Below are 25,931 nucleotides of genomic sequence, written 5' to 3' on the forward strand. Positions count from 1 at the left end.
TAGCAGGTAAAGGCTGAGCACTAGAGGCTGGCAGGCCAGTTGCAGCCGTTATTTATTCCAGAGTGGAAATGGGATCATATATTTATGGACTTCATGTTAGGACTACCGTCGACATCACATGGCCAGAATGCCATATGGGTGATTGTAGATTGGTTGACTAAGTCCGCCCACTTTATACCTATCAAGATCAGCTACTCCCTCAACCGTTTAACGGAGATCTATATTTAGGAGATAGTTCATTCTCATGGCGTGCCAGTATCAATTGTGTCAGATCGAGACCCGTGCTTTACGTCACGTTTTTGGAAGAGTCTACAGGAAGCACTAGGGTCTCAGTTGTCATTTAGCACGATATTCCATCCTTAGTCAGATGGGCAGACTGAGAGGACGATACAGACATTAGAGGATATGCTCCGTGCGTGCGTATTGGATTTTGGGGGTAGTTGGACTTAGTTCATGCCACTAGTAGAATTTGCGTATAATAACAATTATCAGTCTAGTATTGGCATGGCACCCTTTGAAGCACTGTACAGTAGGAGATGTCGTTCTCCTTTATTTTGGGATATATGGGTGAGCGGCAAGTAGTGGGGCCAGAGCTTGTGCAGCAAGCGCGTGATAACGTTCGGCTTATCAGGGTCAGGATTAGTGCAGCTTAGAGCCGACACAAAAGTTATGCTAATAATCGCCGCAGGAATCTGGAATTTGATGTGGGTAATCATGTGTTTTTGAAGATAGTTCCGATGAAAGGGGTTATGCGATTTGGGAAGAAGGGTAAACTTAGTTCTAGGTTTATAGGTCCATTTGAGATTCTAGACAAAGTGGGACCGATAGCTTACAAGCTAGCTTTGCCACCTGTGTTGTCCAGAATCCATGACGTATTCCATGTTGCTATGTTGAGAAAATACGTCCCAGATCCTTCTCATTTTATCAGTTATGATGAATTAGAGCTTAATGATTCATTGGTGTATGAGGAGGTACCAGTACAAATTTTGGATAGGAAAGTACAGAAGTTATGTAACAAAGAGATTCCTCAGGTGAAAGTTTTGTGGAGAAATCATACCATTGAAGAGGTTTCTTGGGAATCTGAGGAGCAGATGAGGCAGAGGTATCCGCATTTATTCCAAGAAGTTTAATTGGGTAAAATGTAAGTAGTTAGGTAGTATTTCTTTTGCAAGTACATGTAATGGTTTAATTAGTGTAGCATTTTAGTTTTGGGAGAAATTTTTTTTTGTATATGTAATCTCCCAAGACTCTTAATGTAACCACAATATTCCTCCTCCATAAGTGAGGGTAAGTAATAAAATAAGTAGACCTTTTTCTTGTTAAGGGACAACGAGTTACGTGAATAGTAAATTTCGAGGACGAAATTTTATAAGGAGAGAGAATGTAACGACCCGAAAAATAACGGTATTTAAATAAAAAAAAGAAAGGGAAATGGAAACCGAAAACAGAAGGAGGCAGTCGACTTAACGTTCGTCGACGACATTGCATTTTGGAAGGAATAACCGAGTAAACGAAGGCAAGATTCCTAGATGAGGAAATACCGAGAGAGGTTTTGGGCAGTCTGAATTTCGTCGACGAGGAGTGGGTTTCATCGAAGAAATTATTAAAGAACTCGTTAACGAGATGACGTGACTTGTCGACGAATTCCGCAGTATAAATAAGGTTAAACGTGATTTTCAGTCTATTTTCTTGCACAGAAACCCTCTCTCTCTCTCCCCATACGGTTTCTCCTCCTTCTCACTAAGATTTTGGGCCAGATTTTCACCGGTTCGACGATTTGAAGCCACCACGACGCTCCTGGGAAAGTTCTCTGCAAGTCTGCCGGAGCGGATCGTCAATGGGGCTGAGTTGGAAACCATCCCAAATCTGAGGTAAGGCTTTCTACTCAATATTTGGATTTTTGAAAATTGTAGATGTTGATATAAGCGTAGAAATACTAAAGTTTAGTACTAGGAGTTTTCATTTTCAGGGTGTTGAACGGGGAACGCTATGGGTGCGGGACAGATTTTCTTAGGGGCTTTTCAAGAATCAGGTAAGGAGATAAACTAAGCTAGTATCTTATGAAAATAAGTATATTGTTATAGCATTCAATTTCGAAAAATAAATATATTTATACATGAATTATATATTTGGAAAAATACTGTTAAAAATGATGGTATGTTAAATATGCGGAAAACCTGTTAGTGTGGCATGAGTAGAAATTGTTATGAAATACTGTTTTCTGGGAATGTGTTAATGATATTGATTTTTATAATGGAAAACCGACATACGGACCGAGATTTTTATATGTTTTACCGGCGTACGGGCTGTGACGCCCCGACCTGCCAAGTGGGGCCTGGGTGCCACGTGTTCCAATCACCTGCATCTGATACCATAATTATCATGCACGTAGCGGAACATAAATAAATAACCTCAAATAAATACCAGAGTTCTATATAACAACCCAAAAACGAGTACTACAACATCCAAATATCTGTATCCACAACCATAATTTAAAATGTAATTTCGTACAAATATATCTATACATATATCAGTATCTCACAATATCCCAAAAAGAAACTACCACCAAAAGTCCCAGCCTAGGCCTTCAAACCCGATCTCCAAAAAAACCTGAAAAATTGTTAACCCACTAGGGTGAGACACTTCTCAGTAAGGGTGGAATAAATTATAACAGTGTGTGACAATTGAGTTTTAATATTTACATATCAAAATAAACTACTTCTCATATAATATCAATAACAACTGAGAAAATATACCATTAATAACATCCCCAACATCTAATATCATACGCACATCCAATATGCACAAGTACATAATTTTTATGCAGGCGAAAGTTCCCAAGGATAGGAAAGATTACCCGCCCATACAAGTAGCTTTCCTCTGCTCTGGTACTAAAAACTACCTACCAGAGCATTCACCTTACTCAATAAGCCCTTAGGTGAAGTATTACTTCGCCGCTAGTACACACATCTTTATTATTTTAAATGCGAAGGCTTCTGAGGATCGAGATGTCTACCCGCCCATACAAGTAGCATCCCTTTGCATTGATACCAAGAAACTACCTAACAGAGCACTCGCCTTTCTCAGCAAGCCCCCGGTGGTATGTTTACCTCGCTGCATGTACACATATGCATTCACAATATGCTATACCATTATTTTTATGCTATAATTAAATTCACATGCGCACAACACATCCACACAGGAATCATGCATCTCATACTTCATCTTCCAATGTCCTCAGTACATGGCCCACACAGAGCAACTGCGTACATGTCAGTACGTGGCCCACACAGGCACCTACGTACTTCTTATCTACACGTGGCCCACATAGGTACCACTACCCACACAGGGTACATAACATGGCCCACACAGGCGCCATTATCCACATAGGATATAACGTGACCCACACAGGGTATATAACATGGCTCACAAAAACGTCATTATCCACACAGGATATAACGTGACCCACACAGGCACCACTACCCACACAGGGTATATAACATGGCCCACACAGGCGTCATTATCCACATAGGATATAACGTGGCCCACACAAGCACCACTACCCACACAGGGTATATAACATGGCCCACACAGGTGCTATTATTCACCAGTATCCAATCCCCACAACCTACCCGTCATACATCAATAGAACAAGCTCCTCGACCTGCCAATGTCCTACCCCATATAAATAACAATACGACGAGCTCCTCGACCTGCCAACGTCACATCATCATTTATATATAGGCAATATAACAACCTCCTCATGCCAACGTTATATTGAGATGCATACGAATAACCACACCAGTTAGTTCACACAAACGCATCAAATTATTTCCACACAAGAATCCAACAGATTAATTCATTTTCCACACAGTATCACAACAGATCAATACATTTTTACACAGGAGTCAAACATAACAATTCATTCATCATGTCATCATCATTCCAAACAACCCCTCATGTAAGCCCAAATACCACAAAAATTCATATTCAATTTATTAGAAAGTAATTGTTCTTATGCCACACGATTTTAATATCATAAACAGTTATCCCAAATATAACCTTAAACCAAAATCATCATTTTCCCAGTAATCAGACTATTCTGAAAATCATATAGATAAATAATAAATTTCGTATGCTCGTAAATAACTAGTATAAAAAAGTATTGATACTGGCGCAGGTGCGGTTGCGAATTGGGAAAAATGAATGTGAATTTTAAAAAAGAAAATTTTTGTGGAAATCATGGTCAGGTGCGGTTGCGAACTGGGAAAAATGAATGTGAATTTTAAAAAAGAAAATTTTCGTGGAAATCATGGTGTGATAGAGTCGTCATTAACTTTTTGAAGTGTGGTTAAAACATTTGATTACTATCCAATTAAGGGTAAAATCTGTCTGCGTCACCAGAGTCGGACTTGAGAGTACGGTTACGCGAGAAAAAGATATTAACACCCCCTACTTTGTTTGGCACCATCAATAATTAAAAATGCATAGTGCCACGGGCTTGTGATGACATAAGCCCATTTGTTAGGTTCTCACTAGGTACAACAGTGTGGGCCGTACCTAGTGAGGGCATGTCACGTGGGTCGGTGTCATCATGGGTCCCATGATGCAGAACATAATTCATCAATAATTATTTCAATAAACCATCTCATATTTTTATTTTAGCTTCAATAACCGTACTATATATTTCGTACAAATGATACAGGATAAAATAAGATGGAAGGAAATTGAATTTATCATTAGATTTTGTCATACCTTACATGCAAATTAAACTCTTATAAATTGATTTGCAAACATAGGATGGAGACGGACAAAATGTTGCATAACATAAAACTTGTCACCCAAGAATATCCAAAAAATTTGAAGCTACTTCTATAGCCAAAAGAGCAGTATTAATATCCATTGTATTAAATTTCAATTTCGATTAACATTTAAGGTTACAAAAAATAAGAAATTTTGATGAAAATTTCAATATTGATGTCAATTTCGATTTTGATTTTAAAAAATGATACTAGTTACTACTAAAGTATGAAATTCTTAGTAAACATAATAATGCAAGATTTAGAATTAAAAAATTATAAATAAAAATGTACCAATGACATGAATATGTTGTATAGGTGCAATAAATGTAAAACAATAATCATATTTCATATTCAATTGAAATAACTAAAATTTATAAACTAGTTTAATACTATTCATTATGCAAATACCAATAATTTAAGATATAAATGATCAAATAAAATATCATAGCTGATGTCTAAACGTTAATTTTCATACAATTTCAATGGTATGAAAAATATTATTCATATCCTTCTAGCAAGAATATTTAGTTTCAATTGAAAAAAAGATTTGAGAAATTCCTATTGGGTTGTGAATCTCAAATTTTAGTTTCGAGAAAAAAATTATTTTATAGTTAAAATTGCACTAAATTTTGTTGAAAATTTTGAAATTTCAATAACATTAGGAGGATTCATGAAAATTTGAAGGAAATTTTGGATGAAGGAAATTAATTGCCATTTCAATTTCAAGGAAGGTGGAAAGGTGAGATTTAGAGGGTAATTTCGACAATTTGCTATGCATTGTGAATATCAACCACATATCAATAATAAAATAGGCAAGTGTTCTTCATGAATCCCATCCAAGGAAAGGGAATTTACACAATGAGACTGTAACTCATTCACAACAATTCAAAGGATTACCACTAAAAATAAATATGAAAACATGGGAAACCATAAGCATGGGTAAATTAGATTGAAGTGGAAGAACAAATTCCTCTCTCTCTCTCCCTATCTCTCTCCCTCCCTCCCTCCCTTTAATACAGAAAATGAAGCACTCCCCCGGCTGTTCATGCACAGCTGATTTTAGAACAGATTGCGTATACTGTTTTGCTGTATCTGTACAGTGAACCCAGATGCATTTTCTTCTCACAGTTTCTCAGAATGCTTTAACCTTCTGATCACAACCTGCCTATAGAAGCTCCTTGTTCTGAAGAACAATGTCAATGCAACAAGGAACCCGAAAAGGCAAACACACGCCAAGATAAAAAATGATAACATGAAGCAGTGCGTGCCAAAGCATGAATCCCTGCTGCCAGAAGCCTCCCTGTCATAAAGATAGCCAATTACTCTCACAGAAAGAATGTAAGATCCAACGGGACTTGCGGCTGCGATTGTGTTGAAGATAGTACCCATGTGCCTCACGCCAAATATCTCAGAAGTGATGGTAGGCATCAGCGACCAATGGGAACCATAACAAATCCCCACTAGTATGGAACCAACATACAAGTTCCCCGGAAAACCAGCAGCTATAAGTACATGGCCAGCACTCATGGTCGCGAGAGTAACAGCCATTAGTGATGGTCTTGCCCATCCTCTTTGGCGCAATAGTATGTCTGATACAAAACCAGCACCAAATCGGCCTAGAAAATTCCATATACCCCATAGAGAAACCAGGGTGTTTATCTCAACAGTTGTGTAACTGAGAGATTCACCTATTTGGGTTATGTTGTTTATTGTCGCCAACCCTGAGCCCATCCCGCAAGCCATGGCAATAAACAACAGCCAGAAGTTGCCCGTACACATTGCTTGTAAGATGTTCATGTCTTCTCCAGTGTCCTGCAATTCATCATGGGAGGCGCCATTCTCTTCCTTTGCCACAGAAAGCCTCTTGGACTCCTTGGATTCAGATTTATCAAGTAGTCCACTCCTCTCTGTGGGGAATGTTTGTGAGGATCTCTCTGAGTCCTCCCTCCAGGCTTTGATTGTGATTCCAAGAGGTGAGGATAGAAGGAGCAGAAGGAGGAGAAATGTGAGCATGCGTGCCCATTGCGGAAAATCGAAGATGTTCTCTGAGATTATAATGATCAAGAGATATGCAGCAATAATCAAAGCAACTGCAGAGAAACCATTCAAGTGCTTTTTCTCATCTCCCATGTATCTTTGGTGAACTCTTACCAAGCACATGAGCAAGAGGGAGATGAGAGTTGGGAGAAGTGCAAGCAGTAGAAGGAAAGTGCTTGGCTTGCCATTAAGAAAAGTCTTATACACTTGGATCAGTATAGGCCCACTCAAACCAAGAAATCCCTGGCCAAGAAAGAATGTAAATTGCATTTTATTTAACAAACTAATGCATGCGGAGTTTTAGTAATATGCAGATAAAAGAAAGTTAAATCATGAAACGTATCTTACAGAAGTGAACCAAGATTAAGGTTGTGCAAGTCATCAAACTACTCCTTCTCCCCCAACACAACCCCCTGCCCCCTCCTCCCAATCATTGGAAGACATTGCCATTGGATATTGGAGTTAAAAAACTGAAGATGAAATAAATCAATTTTTTATTCCTCTAGGATGGAGTCATTATAAAACAAAAGATGGAATCACTGCATATCATCACTCTAAATTATAACACAAAATTGTAATGCGTAATTATGTTTGTCTTTGGCCTTCCTCACAGATGAAATTCACCATTCAAGTTCAATGGAAACAAAATGAACTCCTTTCAAGCGCTATGGTTCAATTTTCAACAGTTGATTAACTTTTGTTTAATTTTGATCTAAACAAGTCTTCATGTTTATAAAAAATAAAATGAAGTAAATTAAACCTATATGCAGAGAGACCTTTGATTTGCATTTGTATTGGATTTGGATAAGATGCAATATAAAATTATATTGACGTTTTTTCAAATTCAAGGTCCAAAATTCATGCTCCCAAACACAACCTAAGTGTCCTGCCAGCCTCTTGGCTTTTTTGGGTGGTAATACAGCTGTTGTCATGATCTCACGATAACAGCCCCCATGACTCATGAGAAATTCAGAGGGAAAGTCAATAATTTGGGGCCAATAAAAAAAATTCAAAGTTGTAAATTACCACTCTTTTGGTAAACATATCTCATGATCATGCCATGCAGCAAGTAAATACTAATCCCAGTCCATTTGCAGCAAAAGAACCTAGTCTCAATACTAGGCAAATCAAGAATATAAATATGATTTTGATGACAAACTAAGCCCAAAATATTCCTTTCATGTAATAGGGTTGATGTCTAAAAAACCTATTAACAAACAAATGACATTTGAATAGTTATGCTAGATGTGCCAACTAATTGACTTATATGGGCCTCGTAGGAGCTACACATTCAGTAAGAATTCATTCACAACATCAACCAAGTTTGTGGATTATAATAATCACTCTTTTTAACAACTAGTTCGCTCAAATCCACTTGCAGGCTTGCAGCCATTGAGCTTCTTATAACCTTCAGGCTACTTAGCAACCACCCTAGTTCCCCATAGCCACTAGCTACGTGGGGCTCCTGTAGCCTCCAAAAAAAACTTGTAGTTTTTGGTTTTAAGGCTCCCATGAACCTTTGGGCTTTTTGCAGGTTAGCAGCCTTTTGGCTCGTTATAGCATTTGAGCTACCTGCGGCCTCCAAACTCCAACTACCTGTAGACTGTAGCATCCAGGCTCTTTATATCTTCCAGGAGCATGTAGTATTTGCCTTCTAAGCTTTTGTAATGTACATTTCACAAAAATTGAGGAGCACATTGGTATTATGAGTTATGACCCTCTGAAGGACACAAGAATACGTGGCCACCAAGAAGCAACCTAAACATTCACAGGTTTCATACTAGACAGGCCTTAGAGACCAAGGATACCCTCTAGTCTCTAGAGGAGATTTTTAAAGTTGGAATGCCTTTTCAAAGAGCTATCAAGAAAAAGTGGTGTGCTTGCCCTAAAACATATCTCTACTGAAGGAGCACCCTAGGGGTTTGAACCCTTTACCCTCCTTTATGAAAAGAAAAGAAAAATTGAAAAATGAACTTTGTCCCTAGATTTGGAATATTTTTTACCTTTTTTTAATAATTAAACACAAAAATGTGAATTCCTTATATATATATATATATATATATATATATATATATATATATATGTTTTACTATTAATATTTTTCAAATTTCAAATAAGAGTCTTTCCCTTGAGGAGGGGATGCCCATGTGATTTAATGAAAGTAATATTGCAACACATACAGCTACAACTATTCAACCATTTGCCTTTTCACTTTCCACCCAACCAAATCATTGAAACTACTAAAATAACTAAGCCCCTTTACGATATTTTTGTTTGCCACACACACACACACACTATTAATATAAAAAATCAATGTCAAATATAGTTCAATTAGCAAAAATAACGACTTAAAAGGTAAGTTTCCGGAAATAACAGCAAGTGACCCGGGCAGACTATACCGATTCATACCTTCATGATGCCGACGATGGTGCCGCTGTAATCGAGGAAGTTGCAAACGCCAGTGACGACGTTTGCGGTGTTGAAGAAGGTCTGCGCGTGAGCGGCGACGAACATGAAGAGGCACGTGAGGGGCACGGGGGGGCGGGGAATCAGCCCGGTGACGGTGGCCCAGAGGAAGAAATAGCCGGCGAAGCACTGGATTGCGCCGGCGGAGTGAACGATCCAGGGGCCGCGGGCGAGGGAGGACGAGGGAGAGCGAGGAGCGGCGACAGAGGAGTAGAGGAGGCCGGAGAGGACGCCGACGTTTGCGCCGATGTCCTTGAAGACGGAGACTGTGTCGAGGGTAGACTGGTCGTAGCCCTGGCTGGATTTGAGGGCGGAGGAGTAGATGCCGAAGGCGTAGGAGGAGCCGGAGGTGCACTGGATCCATATGCTGGCCGCCGTAGCTATCCATTTGCTACCGTCCATTTCTATCTCCTTCCTCGTTCCCTCTTCTCTGTCTCGATTTTCTCCGTTGCGTTTGGGAAGGGAAAAATCAAATCTAGGGAAACTCTACATTTGTGCCACTTGTGACACGTGCAACTGAATGTCGTCGTTTCGGTAATTTGGTTCTTGGAGTTTTTTCCCGTTTTATTACTAAAGATAAATAAATTATTAAATAATATTCTTATTGAGAAAATATTTCCCAAAATGATACTCGCATAATCTCGCACCTTGGTGCTGTGAGATTTAAAAACCCAACAAATAAGAAGCTGACATGTGGCACGATAGTAGAGTAAATCTCGCAGCATCGAGCTGCGAGATTTAAATGGCCAGCAAGTAAGAAGCAGACACGTGGCAAATCTCACAGCATGATACTGCGAGATTTAGGTGTCCTTATTTTTTTTTTTTCTTAAATAAAATCTTTCCAAAAAGGTAACATTAACATATTTTATACATATATATATATATATATATATAAAGAAGAAAAAAAATGTCAAAAAATTATGAAACACTAAAACTAGATTCAAAAATAAAAATAAAAAAATAAAATCAGTATTTTAAATAATATTTATAAAATTAATACAAGTTAAAATTTTAATCGAATAAATGTTCATTTTTATCCTTGAATAAAAAAATAATCCTTAATATAACCCAAAAGATAAAAAATAAAATTTTTAATAGAATATGAATTATTTAATTTCAGAACTTGCTTTTTAATTAGTGCCATAGGAACAATCTTATTGTACATGCACATTGACAATCTTATTAAGGATTATTTTTTTATTCAAGGATAAAAATGAGCATTTATTCGATTAAAATTTTAACTTGTATTAATTTTATAAATATTATTTAAAATACTAATTTTTTTTTTATTTTTTTTTTGAATCTAGTTTTAGTGTTTCATAATTTTTTGACATTTTTTTTCTTCTTTATATATATAAAATATGTTAATGTTACCTTTTTAGAAAGATTTTATTTAAGAAAAAGAAAAAGGAAAGAAAATAAGGACACCTAAATCTCGCAGTATCATGCTGCGAGATTTGCCACGTGTCTGCTTCTTACTTGCTAGCCATTTAAATCTCGCAGTTTGATGCTGCGAGATTTACTCTACCATCATGCCACGTGTCAGCTTCTTATTCGCTGGGTTTTTAAATCTCGCAGCACCAAGCTGCGAGATTACGTGAGCATCATTTTGGGAAATATTTTCCCAATAAGAGTATTATTTAATATTTTATTTATCTTTAATAATAAAACGGAAAAAAACTCTTGGTTCTTGGCTATTGACTGGATTACAGCACCATCAATAATCATTTGTCGAGCTGCAATCATTGCTCGCATCCCTATATTTATATTTTATAATTTGACTTTAAAAGATAAATAAAATATAATATAATAATGAAGCCTCAATCATTTAACGTTAGGATCAAAATACTGTCTATTACAATAAAAAAATAATAATTACCGTTGAATTGCCATGGTAAAAGAAAATCTATTGAAACTCGAGAATTATAGAAAAAATAAAGTAAAGAAATTTAAAACTATATACATTTAGCATTCTAATTTTTCAAGAATTAGAAGTTGTTAATCATCTTTTTTATATGTAAAGACCATTATGTGAGCATAGAAAAAGTTATAACCTTGCTCGTTTTAGCCCCAGGACTCCTAAATATACCCTTCCTTTAGGGTTGTGGGGTCAACTTCAAGGGGAGGGGCATGGTATTAGTCACGTGGACCGTAAAAACGGACACGTGGATACTCTATGCGTAATCCTAAAAAAAAAAAAAAAGGAAGAAGAAGTTATAACCTATTGTCAAGATAATTATCTACATGTATGATATACACGTTTTACAACACTTTTCCTTGAATGACTATATACTATGAATATGCCTTGTTAAAACCTTCGCTAAGGAAAATCCTATAAGACAAAATTTTAACGAAGGAAAAAGAATACAGTATTCATACATCCCTTAAAAAATATAATCAATTAATAAATGTCCTTGAGTTATCGCATTTCAATGTTATATACTTGCATGTTTTTATAAAATAAATCTGTTGAATTGTCACTTGAACGAATTTTACAAATGTCAACATCTCTTTTTTTCGGAAGTTCATGAGTGTAAAAGAACTTTGGTAAAATATGTTTAGTTCTATCACCTTTTATATACCCACCTTTGATTTGTGCAATACATGCTACATTGTCCAATACATGCTACATTGTCCTCGTACAATATTGTTGGCTTGTCATTTTCCAGTGATAATCCATTTGTCCCTTTAATGTGTAGGATTATAGTTCTTAACCATACACATTCACGACTTGCTTCGTGAACTATCAATATTTCTGAATGTTTTGAAGAGGTAGCAGTGATCGTTTGCTTTACAAATTGCCATGAGATAGTAGTATCACCATGTAAAAATATAGCCTGCTTGTGACCGAACTTTATGAGGAATAGAAAAATATCCAGCATCGTCATATCCTTTCAACACAAGCTTTACTCTCTTTGGGTAAAACAAACTCATATCAGACGTGTTGCGGAGATAACGAAGAACATGTTTTACTCTATTCCAATGTTTCTGAATTAGTGTAGAACTAAACCTTACCAGCAAATTTACCGCAAAAGCTATATTTGGTTTAATGCAATTTGCAAGATACAAGAGTGCTCCAATTGCACTAAAATAGGGTACTTTAGGACCAAAGATTTCTTCATCATCTTCTTGAGGATGAAAAAAAATTCCTTTTCACGTCAAGTGAACGAACAACCATCGAGGAGTTTAATGGATAAGATTTATCCATATAAAATTATTTCAAAATTTTTTCTACATAAGATGATTGATGAATAAGAATTCCACTTATTAAATGTTCAACTTGAAAACCAAGACAAAATTTTTTCTTCACAAGATCCTTCATTTCAAATTCTTTCATTAAGTAGTCAGCAATCATTGAGATCACTTTTGAAATTCCTACTATGTTTATGTCATCAACATAAACTGCAACTATAGCAAATCCAAAATTTATCTTCTCGATAAAAACACAAGGATCTTTGTAATTTAACTAAATACATTTGCCGTTGTTTTGGATTATATGCTTCAGGCATTTTAAATCCTTCAGGGATTTTCATATATATGTCATTATCTAATGAATCATACAAGTAAGTTGTTACTATATCCATGAGGTGAATGTCAAATCCTTTAGAAATCGTTAAACTAATCAAAAATCTAAAAGTAACTGCATCCATAACAAGGGAATAGGTCTCATTATAATCTATACCAGACCTTTGTGAGATATCTTATGTTACAAGACGCGCCTTGTATCTCACAATTTCATTCATTTCATTTATTTTACGTACAAAAACCCATTAATACCTAACAGGTTTGACATTCTTAGGTGTTTGAACTGCTGGTACAAATACCTTACGTTTGGCTAATGAGTCTAGCTTAGCCTATATTGCTTCTTTCCATTTTGGCCAATCATTTTGATATTGACATTCTTCTACAATTTGAGGTTCATGCTCATTATCATTAATAATTTTTGAAGCAATCACATATACAAACACATTGTCAATAACAACTTCATTTCTTCTCTACATATTTCCAAATTTTAACGAGATCTCATAATTTTCCAATATCGGAAACACTTCTGGTGTTGCTTCTATATATTTGCATGCACCCACACAGTTGTATTATAGTTCAAGGATGATAGTCATTAAAGGACACTCATCAAATATTTATCCTTTTCAAGGAATTTCAGTATGCAGCAAATATTGATCATTCAGCTTATGTGCATGACATATTGCATTTCAATTTAAAACAAGATAGCCAATCAAGGCTATTACTCAAGATTATGCAATAAGGGTTCAAAAAGGTGACACAAATCAAAATACACAATGAGTGTGTACAAAATATAAAGCTCCCTCTAAGTCATGCAAATTACCTAGTTACATGGACTTAAATGTATGACATGATGATTAACCATTAAGGTTCAGAGTGAAATTCATAATCCAAGGATTAGGACCAAATGGTGTCCATGAATTAGTTCATCCTAAGATACAAAAAAGGTGTACATGTCTTCAAAAATATCTAGCGGTTTGGATTTTACATATACTAACCTATGCAATTATTGTGCATCCTAGGAAGGGAAATGTGTTGCTTCTATAATCAAAAATTAATTTCACTAAGTATACTAGACAGTATAAGCACCCATTTTAACGTAATTACACTAGTTATCTATTAAAGCATTTTATCATGTGACTAGTGCAGTCTTCCCTATATGTTCATGTGCATGCATTTTCTACTAAGGATGAAAAATTACTATTCTTCTATGATTCACTCATCCTTTCAAAAAAATCTTAGCATGCATAAACTTATTATCATTTTAGTGCATGTTTTATAATCTTTAATTATGTTGGGAAAGTCTACCGAAATTTCGGCAGCATGCCGTCTGTAAATAGGACATTTCTCAAAAAATTCATGCACTAAACCTGATAGATTCAAGCAAGCAATTCAAAATAATTCAGTTTGAGCATGCGAGAAGCTATCATATCTTCCAGCATGCAATTCACATCACTACATCAATCATGTAGGAGACATTCAGTACAAGCGTGCATTCCAGTAGTTAATCAATATAGACTATTCATTTAAGCAGTATATTCATTTTACAAGCAATGGATAGTTGCATTCAGGTCAAAGCAGATAACAAAGAAAATTATCCATTCAATTAAAAATATAAGCATTAAAAAGGAATGGACATTTGGCATTCAACTTAATGCAGTTCATAAAAAATATAGTTCATCCATCTTTATATGATTAATCTTTGAATGAAGGATGGATTGTGAGCATTCAGAGTAATGATTATGATTAACTATCCATCAAGAGTTTAAACATCTCACATTATATGGATAGTGATTTGCAGTTCAATATAAATTCTCTGCTCCCCCTTAGTTATGTAGCCAAAAAAAAAAATTTATGTTCAATTAACAGTATTTGGCTTTCAAATATGGGGAAGAGTTTAAAAATTCCTTTAAACTAAATTTATCATTTAAGCTCAATGATGAGTTTAGGATTAAACATTATATAACAAAAGATCAATTTCCTAAAGCTCATTATAATATGATTGGACAAAATAGTATGCTATATTATATATATAAGCACATATATAGCATTAAAAATCTTTTAGCAAATAAATATAACTTTGTCCATTTCTAGGGGATAGCCAATATAACTATATAAGCATATATTCACCAATCACAAAAATGTCTATGTACATTAAGCTCGATTGGATATGATCATTAAGACTCAATATTGGCTAGATTTCCTTAGGGTTCTCAGTATGGTAATAGTGTTTACTAAAATATAGAATATTAAGCACAAACACTATTTAAGCATTCAAAGCATAACAACCCCTTTATATATTTTGTCCTAACATCTTATGAGTATTAGCAAAATTCCTTTTCAAGAAGTGCTTCATAAGATATCATGCAAAAACAATGATCATGATTCATACAAAAATTTAAATACAAGATACAACATACAAATCATGACATGAAAGATACAATAAAGTAGAAGGAGAACGATATATACCTTTCCATTTTACTCATTCTTAAACGTTTAAGAGCAAAGTGGTGTCTTTTTCTCTCCCGATTTTTCCAAAATTCTTATGGTTCCCAAAATCCTTAGCACTTAAAAAATATATGAACTTGTAAAAGCATTAGTGATTAAGGTACAGTAAAAGTATGAATAACACACAATATGATATGCATTAAGAAACATATTATGCACATTCAATTCATGTTCATATTTGGGAAACTTTGCATTTTAAAATCATTTTGGATGAGATATGATAACTTTGACAAATACTTTCCAAATCCTCCAATCAATTGATTTTACAAAAGTCATTTTCAAATTTCAAACCGTAAAATTGACGCAATAAAACCAGGGGAGGATTTGCAAAAACTTGACCCTCAAAACAGGGATACATCGAAATATGAGTCTTTGCAATTTTTATGCAAATAGCGGTTAAACTTATTGCAACCTGGCTCTGATACCAATTGTTGAAATTGCTATGATCCCAAGAGGGGGATGAATTGGGTTTTAAAATATTTTGGCTAATTTAAACATGTACACTGATTCACCACAGTTCATATCTTATTCAGTATAATAGAGTGTATGAAAAATGATGAAACTATACGTTCAAACATACACATGCGGCATATTTCATGTAACTCAAATGTGTGTATGCAAATAATTATAGCAATAAATAAACAAGCATACACATATGGAAATTAAGGTGCAGAAAGTAAATAAGAGAGAGAGAGAGAGAGAGAGAGAGAGAGAGAGAGAGAGAGAGAGAGAGAGAGAGAGAGAGAGAGAGAGACGATATTTGTTATCTAGGTTCGATCAAACTAGCCTATGTCCCCACCTTGGGTATACCCCCAAGGATTTCATTAACCATCTCACTTAAACGGGCGGAGCAGAAGCCGTTACAACCTCTCATTATGGGACGAGGTAAATCCCAACTCAATTATAAGACTAAGCTCAACTTGTCTCACTTACAGGGCTGAGACTTCCCAGTTTAATTTTCGGGCTGAACTAAACCGGTCTCACTTATGGGGTTGAGACTCCCCAGTTCAATTCCAGGCTAAACTCAACCGATACAATAAAAATATTTTTGTACATATAATATGCTTTTGAAAATACAAGTAAAGATATACATGCTTAAGCTCTAACAAATGCACTCTCTAATGATATGAAATATACTTAGTGGAGTAGGGGTGCTTAAATAGATTTAAACCCTAATAAGAAATTTTCTCCAAAAATATATTTCAATAAAAATCAGGAGAACCTAAGGTTTGTTTTTAAAGAAATTTTTTCACAAAAGAATATGTATGATCTTTAGTTTAAGAAATAGTGTGCAAAAATATTGGCAAGTTAAAAATGAGTTTCTCCAAAAAAATATTCATGAAGATGAAACAAGTGGAGAAACATCAAGCAAACGCTCTCAAGAATGATTTTCAAGAATAAATAAAAGGATAAGAGTGTGTGCTTATTAAAGAAAATAAAAGCCCAAATAAAATGCTCTCTTGTAAAAATGATTTACAATAATAAATAAAAGAGAGTTTTGGAGAGTAAAAGATTTGCCCTAAGAAATAGTTTTTGCAATAAAAAAATAAGTTGGGGGAACTTTAATTAACAAGAGCTTAAAAATATTTGAGAGAAAATATTTGCTAATCAAAGTTTCTAATCTAAGTTATAAAAGGAGTATATACAGAGTTTGGGAAATTTTTAACCGTTAGGGACATGTTAGGTATTATTAAAAAGTTTAATTAATTTTTAAACCTATTTTAGCATTTAAAAATACCGTAACCCGAGAGGTTCGGTCACCCGAACACTCATAAAGAGTAAAAGTGAATTTTTGGGTTCGGTTGACCGTGGGCAACGACCAGTCGGCTGAGTCAGGCGATTTTCCAAACCTTTGTGGTTTCGATCGCCCGGTGAATGGTTCGGTTTGCTGAACCTCACAATTTGGTCACCCGAGTGATTTAGAACTATAAGTTCGGGTAGCTGAAGCAGGTAGAAAAAGTCAACTTTAAGGTTCGGTCGACTGTGGACAATTAGCTCAATTTCGTTCGGTTGCCCAAGGCTTAGTCAACATTTTGACTTTTTTGCCAACAGAGTTTTTGGTCAACTGAGGTGTTTATATCTGAAATGGGTCAATCGACCGGGGCTATTAAAGTACCCCAAAAATCCAACGTCGGTCGACCGAAGTCTGTCCTAAGGTCTGTTTATAGCCTATCTAAGCATTAAATCATATCATACATGATGTATGCATTTATTACAGACTGAAATATAAAAACCTAAATGCAATTTATAATTGAAATAAACAAATATCTTCTTTCTTCTTCGCTCTTTTGCGTGGAATTTGCCTGAAATGCATAATCTTTGAGTCTATTAGGCTTCAATTTTCTTGTATCTTATGTCCGTACTGAAATGTAAACCTATTGACACACCAAGTGCACACATAAGTTATAGATGCTTTGTGAGCATAAAAATAGGGATCGGACTAAAAAAGCCAACATATAGCACGACCCCAAGTAGATGCAAGAAGCTTTGATCGCATAAGCATAGGTCTAACAATAAATTGTAAATTCTTAATGAAGGATTCCGCTAAACCATTTTGTGTACGAATATGTGCAATAGAATGTTCAACACTTATTCCTATTGACTTGCAATAGTCATGATGTCACACCCCAAACCCAAAAATGGGCCCCAATGTGTGATTTAGTAACCTAACCTGTCCTTGTATCATACAATCGTCTATGATACCATACAATGCAAGGGTCCAATTCCGTAGGGTTCACGTATACCCTATCCACAATCACATATACCATATACGCAGTGAAATAATTAAACCTAATACATTTATAAAACCATACCAGAGTCTATACAAAATAGGATCTAACTCCTAAAATACAATACATACCACGGGGTGTCTACATAACCCAAAATGACAACCCGACCAAGAAAGGTACTTACACAAGTACTCCTACATAGCTAACCAACCACCGCTCTCTTAATACGCTAGGATGCTAGCATCGGCTACTTGAAAGACCTGAAAAAATATTTGTATGATAGGGGTGAGACACCTCTCAATAAGGGAGAAACAGGTTGTATCAGTGTGCGGATACATGAGTGCTATTTCAATAGCAAAACATACATTTCACAATACAATACTATATCAAATATAGTTCTAGTATACATACATACGAAAGCAATACGATCTGGTGTCATCACACCCTTCAGCCTAAGCTGGATTGTTTGGTGGTATTCCACACCCTTCAGCAAAAGCTAGACAATCTGGTGGTATTTCACACCCTTCGGCAAAAGTCGGTGCACCTGGTAACCTGGCATAGCATAAGCCCCCATAGTGTTGAACCAGTGCAGGTTTGGTGTTCACACACTCTTCGGTAAAAATAAGCTTATTTGGTGGTATTGCGCACCCTTCGACAAAAGTCATATAACAAAACCTACGGTCTTATTCCGGTTCAGTTCAATATCGCAACCTACGACATTTTAATCTGGTCCGCTTTTGATATATTCCCACCGATATTATCCCACCAAGGCATTTTCACAAAACTTGGAACATTTTGAAACTCACGTCCCTATATCTCATTTGAATAATCCACATCCTACGGTTGTTAACCGGCATGCTTTACTACAAAATACATTACTCAAATTTACCATCCCATTCCACACTCATTTGGGTAAACAAACCATCACATATAAGGTGTTCTAAAGATACAGTTTAAAATAATCGAAGGCATGGTCATCTTTATATCATAGCTTATACTAATATAATGTTTTCCAACAAAAATGGAGATGACCCCCAATTTTTCCCAAAAATGGTAAACCGAAAATCCCGTAATTTCACCCGATAGATTTTCCCAAATAAGTAACCAAAACATCCACAGAATCGTAAACTACAATTCTACTAATTCAGATTACAAAAACAACTGATATAAACAGAAACCCTTTCCCGCAAACTGAAACATGAATAATCGATCCAAAACAACAACACGGGACCCCCAAAACCTAAAAATCGAAGAACAATACTTCAATATATTTACTACTACTATAGATCTACTGAACTATAAACGAAATTGAACTCTTACCTCGATTTTGGATCAAAACTCAAAAAATCCTCAAAATGAAATTTTGATCCACTATAAACATAGAGATTCCCCTCATGATCCACGTGGTAACATTGGATCGTCGATTGGGGTCACAGATAGCTTGAATCCCAAGGGAGAGAGAGAAAGAGATTCGATTTCTAAAGAGAGAGGAAGAGATTTTGGGTTTTCTTTTTAACTAAGAAATGAATAGATATTTATAACTTGGTTGACTCGGCCAACGTCATCAACGAGCGTAAGAAGAGAGTTCATCAACGACGGAGTTGCTTCGTTGACAAGCCTCAGATTTCAGAGTTTCCCAAAATTTCTCGGCATCCTCTCGTTGACAAACCTCTAAATTTTGTTTTCGAGCTGTAGAAAGGACCTCGTCGATGAGCAAAGGAGCCTCGTAGACGAGTACTTCTAGTTTTCCCTTTTTAATTTTATTCCTCCTTTGTTATTTATTTGATTCAAAATTCTCAGGTTAGGTTCTTACAACCTCCCCTCCTTACAAATTTCATCCTCAAAATTTGTAATCTCTCACTAGAAAACTCACCCACATATCAAAAAGTATACCCGACTCTAGAAAGAGTCGGCAGCCACCCACATAGCAGCCCCGTCCCAAATATATAACATACCCTCACTTATAGCAGAGGAATACCATGGTTACATACACAAGGTCTCGGGAGTTCACATTTATCCCAAAACCCTCATTGAGACTAACCACACATTAACACTCTAAACAACAGAAACATCACATACTTACTTAACCGTACCTGTGAGCATTACTCCTCAGAACAAATGTGGATATTTCCAGTGTATTTCGTCTCTAATTCCCAAGAAGCTTCCTCAATCGCGTGATTCCACTACAACACTTTCATTAACGGTATCTCCTTGGTACACAACTTCTGAACTTTCTGGTCCAAAATCTGAACGAGTATCTCTTTATACACAAAAGCATCAAGATTCGTAACTAACCACATATGATGGATTTGGCACGTTCCTTCTCAACATGGATACATGGAACACATTGTGGATCCGAGAGAGCGCTGGAGGTAGTGCAATTTAGTAGGCTACCGGACCCACTCATTCAAGTACCTCAAATGGTCCAATATATCTCAAGCTCAGCTTGCTCTTCTTTTCGAATCTCATCACCCTTTTCATCGGAGCGATTTTAAGAAATATCTTACCCCCTACCTCAAATTCCAACTCATGACGGTGAACATTCGCGTAACTCTTCTGCCGACTCTAAGTTGATTCAATTCTATCCCCGATCAATCTGACTTTCTCAAAAGCCTACTGTACGAGTTCGGGACCCCTTATCTACCATTCATCGACCTCATCCCAATGCAAGGGAGACCTGCATCTTCGACCATACAATGCTTCGAATGGGGCCGTACCGATACTAACTTGAAAGCTATTGTTATAGGCAAATTCCACTAACGGTAGAAATTGAATCCAACTACCACCAAAATCTAAAACGCAAGCCTGCAACATATCCTCCAAGATTTGTATCATCCTCTCCGACTGTCCATCAGTATGGGGGTAGAACGCTGTACTGAAAGTAAGCTTCGTCCCCATTGTTTCCTATAAGCTCTTCCAGAATCAAAAAGTGAACCTCGGGTCTCGATCTGAACAATGGACACCGATACCCCGTGCATTCTGACTATCTCTTGCACGTATAGATCTGCTAGTCTACTTAAGGAGTAGCTAACCTTTATCAGTATAAAGTGAGCAAATTTAGTCAACCTGTCCACGATTGCCCAAATTGTGTTCTGCCCGTGAATTGCTGGTGGTAACCCGGTGATGAAGTCCATGGAGATGTGCTCCCATTTCCACTCCGGGATGCTCAATGGCTACAATGGCCCTACCAGCCTCTAATGTTCAGCCTTTACTTGCTGACACATCATACATTGCTCCACAAATTGAGCAATCTCTCTTTTCATGCCACTCCACCAGAAAAATTCACGCAAATCTCGATACATCTTCGTGCTGCCCGGATGTATCGTATACAAAGAATGATGCGTCTCCTCCAGAATCATCCTCCTTATCCCCTCGTCATTTGGAACGCATAGTATGTTTCCAAATCTCAATACACCTCCCTAAGAGATGTTAAAATCTGTAGCTAGCCCCTGCTGCACCTTCTTTACAACCTCGACTAACTCTGCAACATTAGCCTGCGTAGCTTTAATCTTCTTTAATAATGTCGGTTGGATCACCAAGCTAGCAATGAAAGCCTAATGATTACCATCCACCATCTTCATTCCAAGACTCTCCAGTTCCTGTATGATATGATGTTGACCTACTATTGCAGATATTGACGCGTGCTTTGACTTCCAACTTAATGCATCAGCTACCACATTAGCTTTCCCCAAATGATAGCTAATGGTGCAATCGTAGTCCTTAATTAGTTCCAGCCACCTTCTATGCTTCATATTCAACTCCTTCTGTATGAAAAAGTATTTGAGGCTTTTGTGGTCCATAAAGATCTCACATTGTTCACCGTATAAGTAGTGTCTCCAGATCTTCCACACATATACTACTACCGCAAACTCCAGATCATGCGTGAGGTAATTCTTCTCGTACTCCTTGAGTTGTAGAGAAGTATAAGCAATTACTTTTGCTTGTTGCATCAGCACACATCCCAACCCCTTTAGCGATGTGTCACTGTAAATCACAAAACCACCGTCCCCAGATGGGATGGTTAAAATCAGAGTAGTGACTAGTCAGTGTTTCAACTCCTGGAAACTCTGCTTGCACTCGTTAATCGAATCAAATCTCATACCATTCCTCGTAAACTGTGTCATAGGGCCAGATAACTTAGAGAATCCCTCCACGAACAACCGGTAATACCTAGTAAGTCCTAGGAAACTCCAAACATCCTAAGCGCTCTTTAGTTTCACCCAATCAACCACTGCTTCTATCTTACCTGGATCAACTGAGATACCACCTCTTGACACGACATGGCCAGGAAATGCGATCTGCTTCAACCAAAACTCACATTTCTTCAACTTGACATACAATTTCTTTTCCTATAGAAACTGAAGTACCAACCTCAAATGGTGTTCGTGCTCTTCCAAACTCTTAGAATATATCGGAATATCGTCAATGAATACCACCACGAATTGATCCAGGTACTTATGGAAAACCCTGTTCATTTGGTCCATAAATATCGTCGAGGCGTTAGTTAACCTAAAAGGCATGACCAAAAACTTGTAGTGATCGTGTCTGGTTCGGAAAGTAGTCTTCGCAATATTCCCAGTCCTAACTTTTACCTGATGATACCTTGATCGTAGATCAATCTTCTAAAAGACCTACATTCCCTACATCTGGTCAAACAGGTCATCTATATGAGGCAACGGGTATCGGTTCTTTACTGTTACCTTGTTTATCTCGTAGTAATCAATGCACATTCGCATCGACCCGTCCTTCTTCTTCATGAACAATACTGGAGCTCCCCAGGGCGAAACACTAGGTCTGATAAAGCCCTTATCCAGTAGTTCCTACAACTGTTCCTTCAACTCTTTAAGTTCAGCTGGAGTCATTCGGTATGGAGCTTTAGAAAATGATGCCTTGCTTGGCAGCAATTTAGTAGTGAACTCCACCTCACGATTAAGAGGTAAACCGAGTAAGTCTTCACGGAATACATCTGGAAATTTGTTAACCACTTGGATATCTTCAAGTTTAAGATAATACCGTGGTGGTTCCTTCACACAAGCTAGGTACCCCCGACAACCGTCCAAGAGTAACCTTCTTGCCTGCATAGCCGATAGAATCCGTGGCGTCGAACGCACACATGATCCCACAAACTCATATTCCTGCTCCCCAGGAGGTCTAAACACCACAACTTTTCTACGACAATCAATCATCGCAAAACTAAAGGATAACCAATCCATCCCCAGTATAACATCAAACCCGTACATGTTGTATACTACTAGATTCACTGGTAGCGATCTTCCTTGAATTACCATTAGACAGTTCCCTAACATCTTCCTACATATCATCACACTCCTAGACGATGTAACCACAGACAACCCCTCATCCATTACTTGGGTTTTAGCCCTACACGGTTTAACAAAATTTATAGATATAAAGGAGTGGGTTGCTTCTGAATCAAATAAAACAACAACTTTATTTAAAAGCAGTAACATAGTACTTGTCACCACATTGCCAGCATGTTCTGCGTCTGCTAGAGTAAGCGAGTACACTCTTGCCTAAGTTTTATTTCCCCGAGGCACCTGGTTCTGTCCCCAATTCTAACTCGATGCAGCTATACCAATCATCAGCGTAGGACTGTTTTGGGAAAAATGGCCCGGTTCGCCACAACGGTAACAGTTACTCATGAATGGCTGGCACTCCCCATCATGCCACTTACGGCACTTGGTACAACACTCATGAGATGGATCCCGCTGCGGACCCTACCGTTTTGTATCCTGGAAATTTCTTGTACTATAATTCCTCTTCTTCCATTGTCCCTGTCTAGAAATAGTCTGAGAACCAGAAGGTACCAGCCTCATTTTCTGATCTAGTGTCACCTCATCCTCCTGGAGACCAGCCTCAACTATGGCGGCCTTCCTCACTAGAATAGAAAACTCCCGAATCTGTAGCATTCCCACCAGCCTGCGGATGTCATTCCTCAGGCACTTCTCGAACCTCCAAGCCTTTTTGCACTCGTTCAAGATCATACCCGGTGCAAAACGAGACAACTCGATGTATCTAGTTGCGTAACTTTGCACTGTCATGGTCCCCTGAGTCAGACTCTAGAACTCGTTTGCCTTCACATCACGGATGGAAGCTGAGAAGTGTCTCTCAAAGAACACCTCCTTAAAGTGGCCCGATGTCATGCCAGATGAATCGGCTCTCTGATCCTCAAGCAGACTCACAACCACCCACCACCTCTCAGCTTCTCTTGCTAGCTGAAATGTAGCGTAAATAACCTTCTGCTCGTTAGTGCAGTGTAGAAATTTCAATATCTTTTCTATCTTTTGCACCCAGTTCTTCGTGACAATCGGGCAGATCCTCTAGTAAATGTCGAAGGATGCATGCAGGTGAACTTCTCAATGATGCAACCCGTAGTTATAGGTGGATGCTCCCGTCCCCTAACACTTAGCCTGATCTCTCGTATGATATGCCTGGTCAAACCCCGAGGCACGGAAGGTGACCCTTCACTCGTTGTCCCCTCCGAGCTACTATCCCAGTTGCCATCTTTGGGCTCCATAATGAAAATAGTATAGGAATAGATTAGCATTCCTATATCATAGCACAGTTAACACAATTATTTACAGAATAATCATGTTAAACTCTAGACTCTCAGATCCAGGTCTGCCCTACCGCACAAACACAAAACCATCAATGGTTTTCCATGATTTTACTAAAATCGTCATTTTGGGAAAAACATAGAACACCACCAATGAATCCCTATCTAGCTACAAGACAACCCTTGACCTACTCTACCCATTTCCTACATCCTATACTCTGGTATGTTCACAAAACTATGCCTAACCAAGTCTATAAGACCTCTCAACCTAATTAGCTCTGATACCAAGCTGTCACGCCCCGAACTCGGAAATGGGCCCCAGGGTGTGATTTAGTAACCTAATCCCTGTATCATATAATCATCTATAATACCATACAATGCAAGGGTTCGACCTAGTAGGGTTCACGTATACCCTATCCACAATCACATGTACCATATACGTAGCGGAATAATTCAACCTAATACATTTATAAAACCATATCAAAGTCTATACAAAACATGATCTGACTCCCAAAATGCAATACATACCACGGGTCTCTACATAACCCAAAATGACAACTCGGCTAAAAACAGTACTTACACAAGTACTCCTACATAGCTAACCAACCACCGCGCTCCTGATAGGCTAGGACGCTAGTGTCGACTACTTGAAGGACCTGGAAAAATATTTGTATAATAGGGGTGAGATAACTCTTAGTAAGGGGGAAACAAGTTATATCAGTGTGTGGATACATGAGTGCTATTTCAACAGCAAAACATACATTTCACAATACAATATTTTCCCAAATATAGTTTCAATATACATACATACGAAAACAACACAATTTGGTGTCGTCACACCCTTCGGCCTAAGCCGAACTGTCTAGTGGTATTTCACACCCTTCGACAAAAGTCGGACGATCTGGTGGTATTTCACATCCTTCGGCAAAAGTCAGTGCACCCGGTAACTTGGCATAGCATAAGCCCCCATAGTATTGAACCAGTGTAGGTCTGGTGTTCACACACCCTACAGTAAAAATTGGCTGATCTGGTGGTATTGCGCACCTTTCGATAAAAGCTGGACTATAAAACCTGTGGTCTTATTTTGGCTCGATTCAATATCGCAGCCTATGACATTTTAATCCGGTCTGCTTTAACATATTCCCACCAGTATTATCCCACCAAGGCATTTTCACAAAACGTGGAACATTTTGGAACTCACATCCCTATATCTCATTTGAATAATCCACAGCTTACGGTTGTTAACCGACATGCTTTACTAAAAAATACATTACTCAAATTTACCATCTCATT

General features: G+C 37.3%; 1 protein-coding gene across 1 annotated transcript; it reads right to left on the reverse strand.

Annotated features, from left to right (window-relative positions):
• Positions 1-5,582: 5,582 nt before the first annotated feature.
• LOC131146710 (protein NUCLEAR FUSION DEFECTIVE 4-like) lies at positions 5,583-9,789 on the reverse strand. The gene is made up of 2 exons (XM_058096463.1): positions 9,249-9,789; positions 5,583-7,082 (listed from the first exon to the last, which is right to left on the reverse strand). The coding sequence occupies exons 1-2, from the start codon at positions 9,705-9,707 to the stop codon at positions 5,925-5,927; spliced, it is 1,617 nt and encodes a 538-aa protein (XP_057952446.1). The 5' UTR covers positions 9,708-9,789; the 3' UTR covers positions 5,583-5,924.
• Positions 9,790-25,931: the final 16,142 nt, after the last annotated feature.

This window comes from Malania oleifera, chromosome 13 (assembly GCF_029873635.1).
Source record: "Malania oleifera isolate guangnan ecotype guangnan chromosome 13, ASM2987363v1, whole genome shotgun sequence".
Lineage (NCBI taxonomy): Eukaryota > Viridiplantae > Streptophyta > Magnoliopsida > Santalales > Ximeniaceae > Malania > Malania oleifera.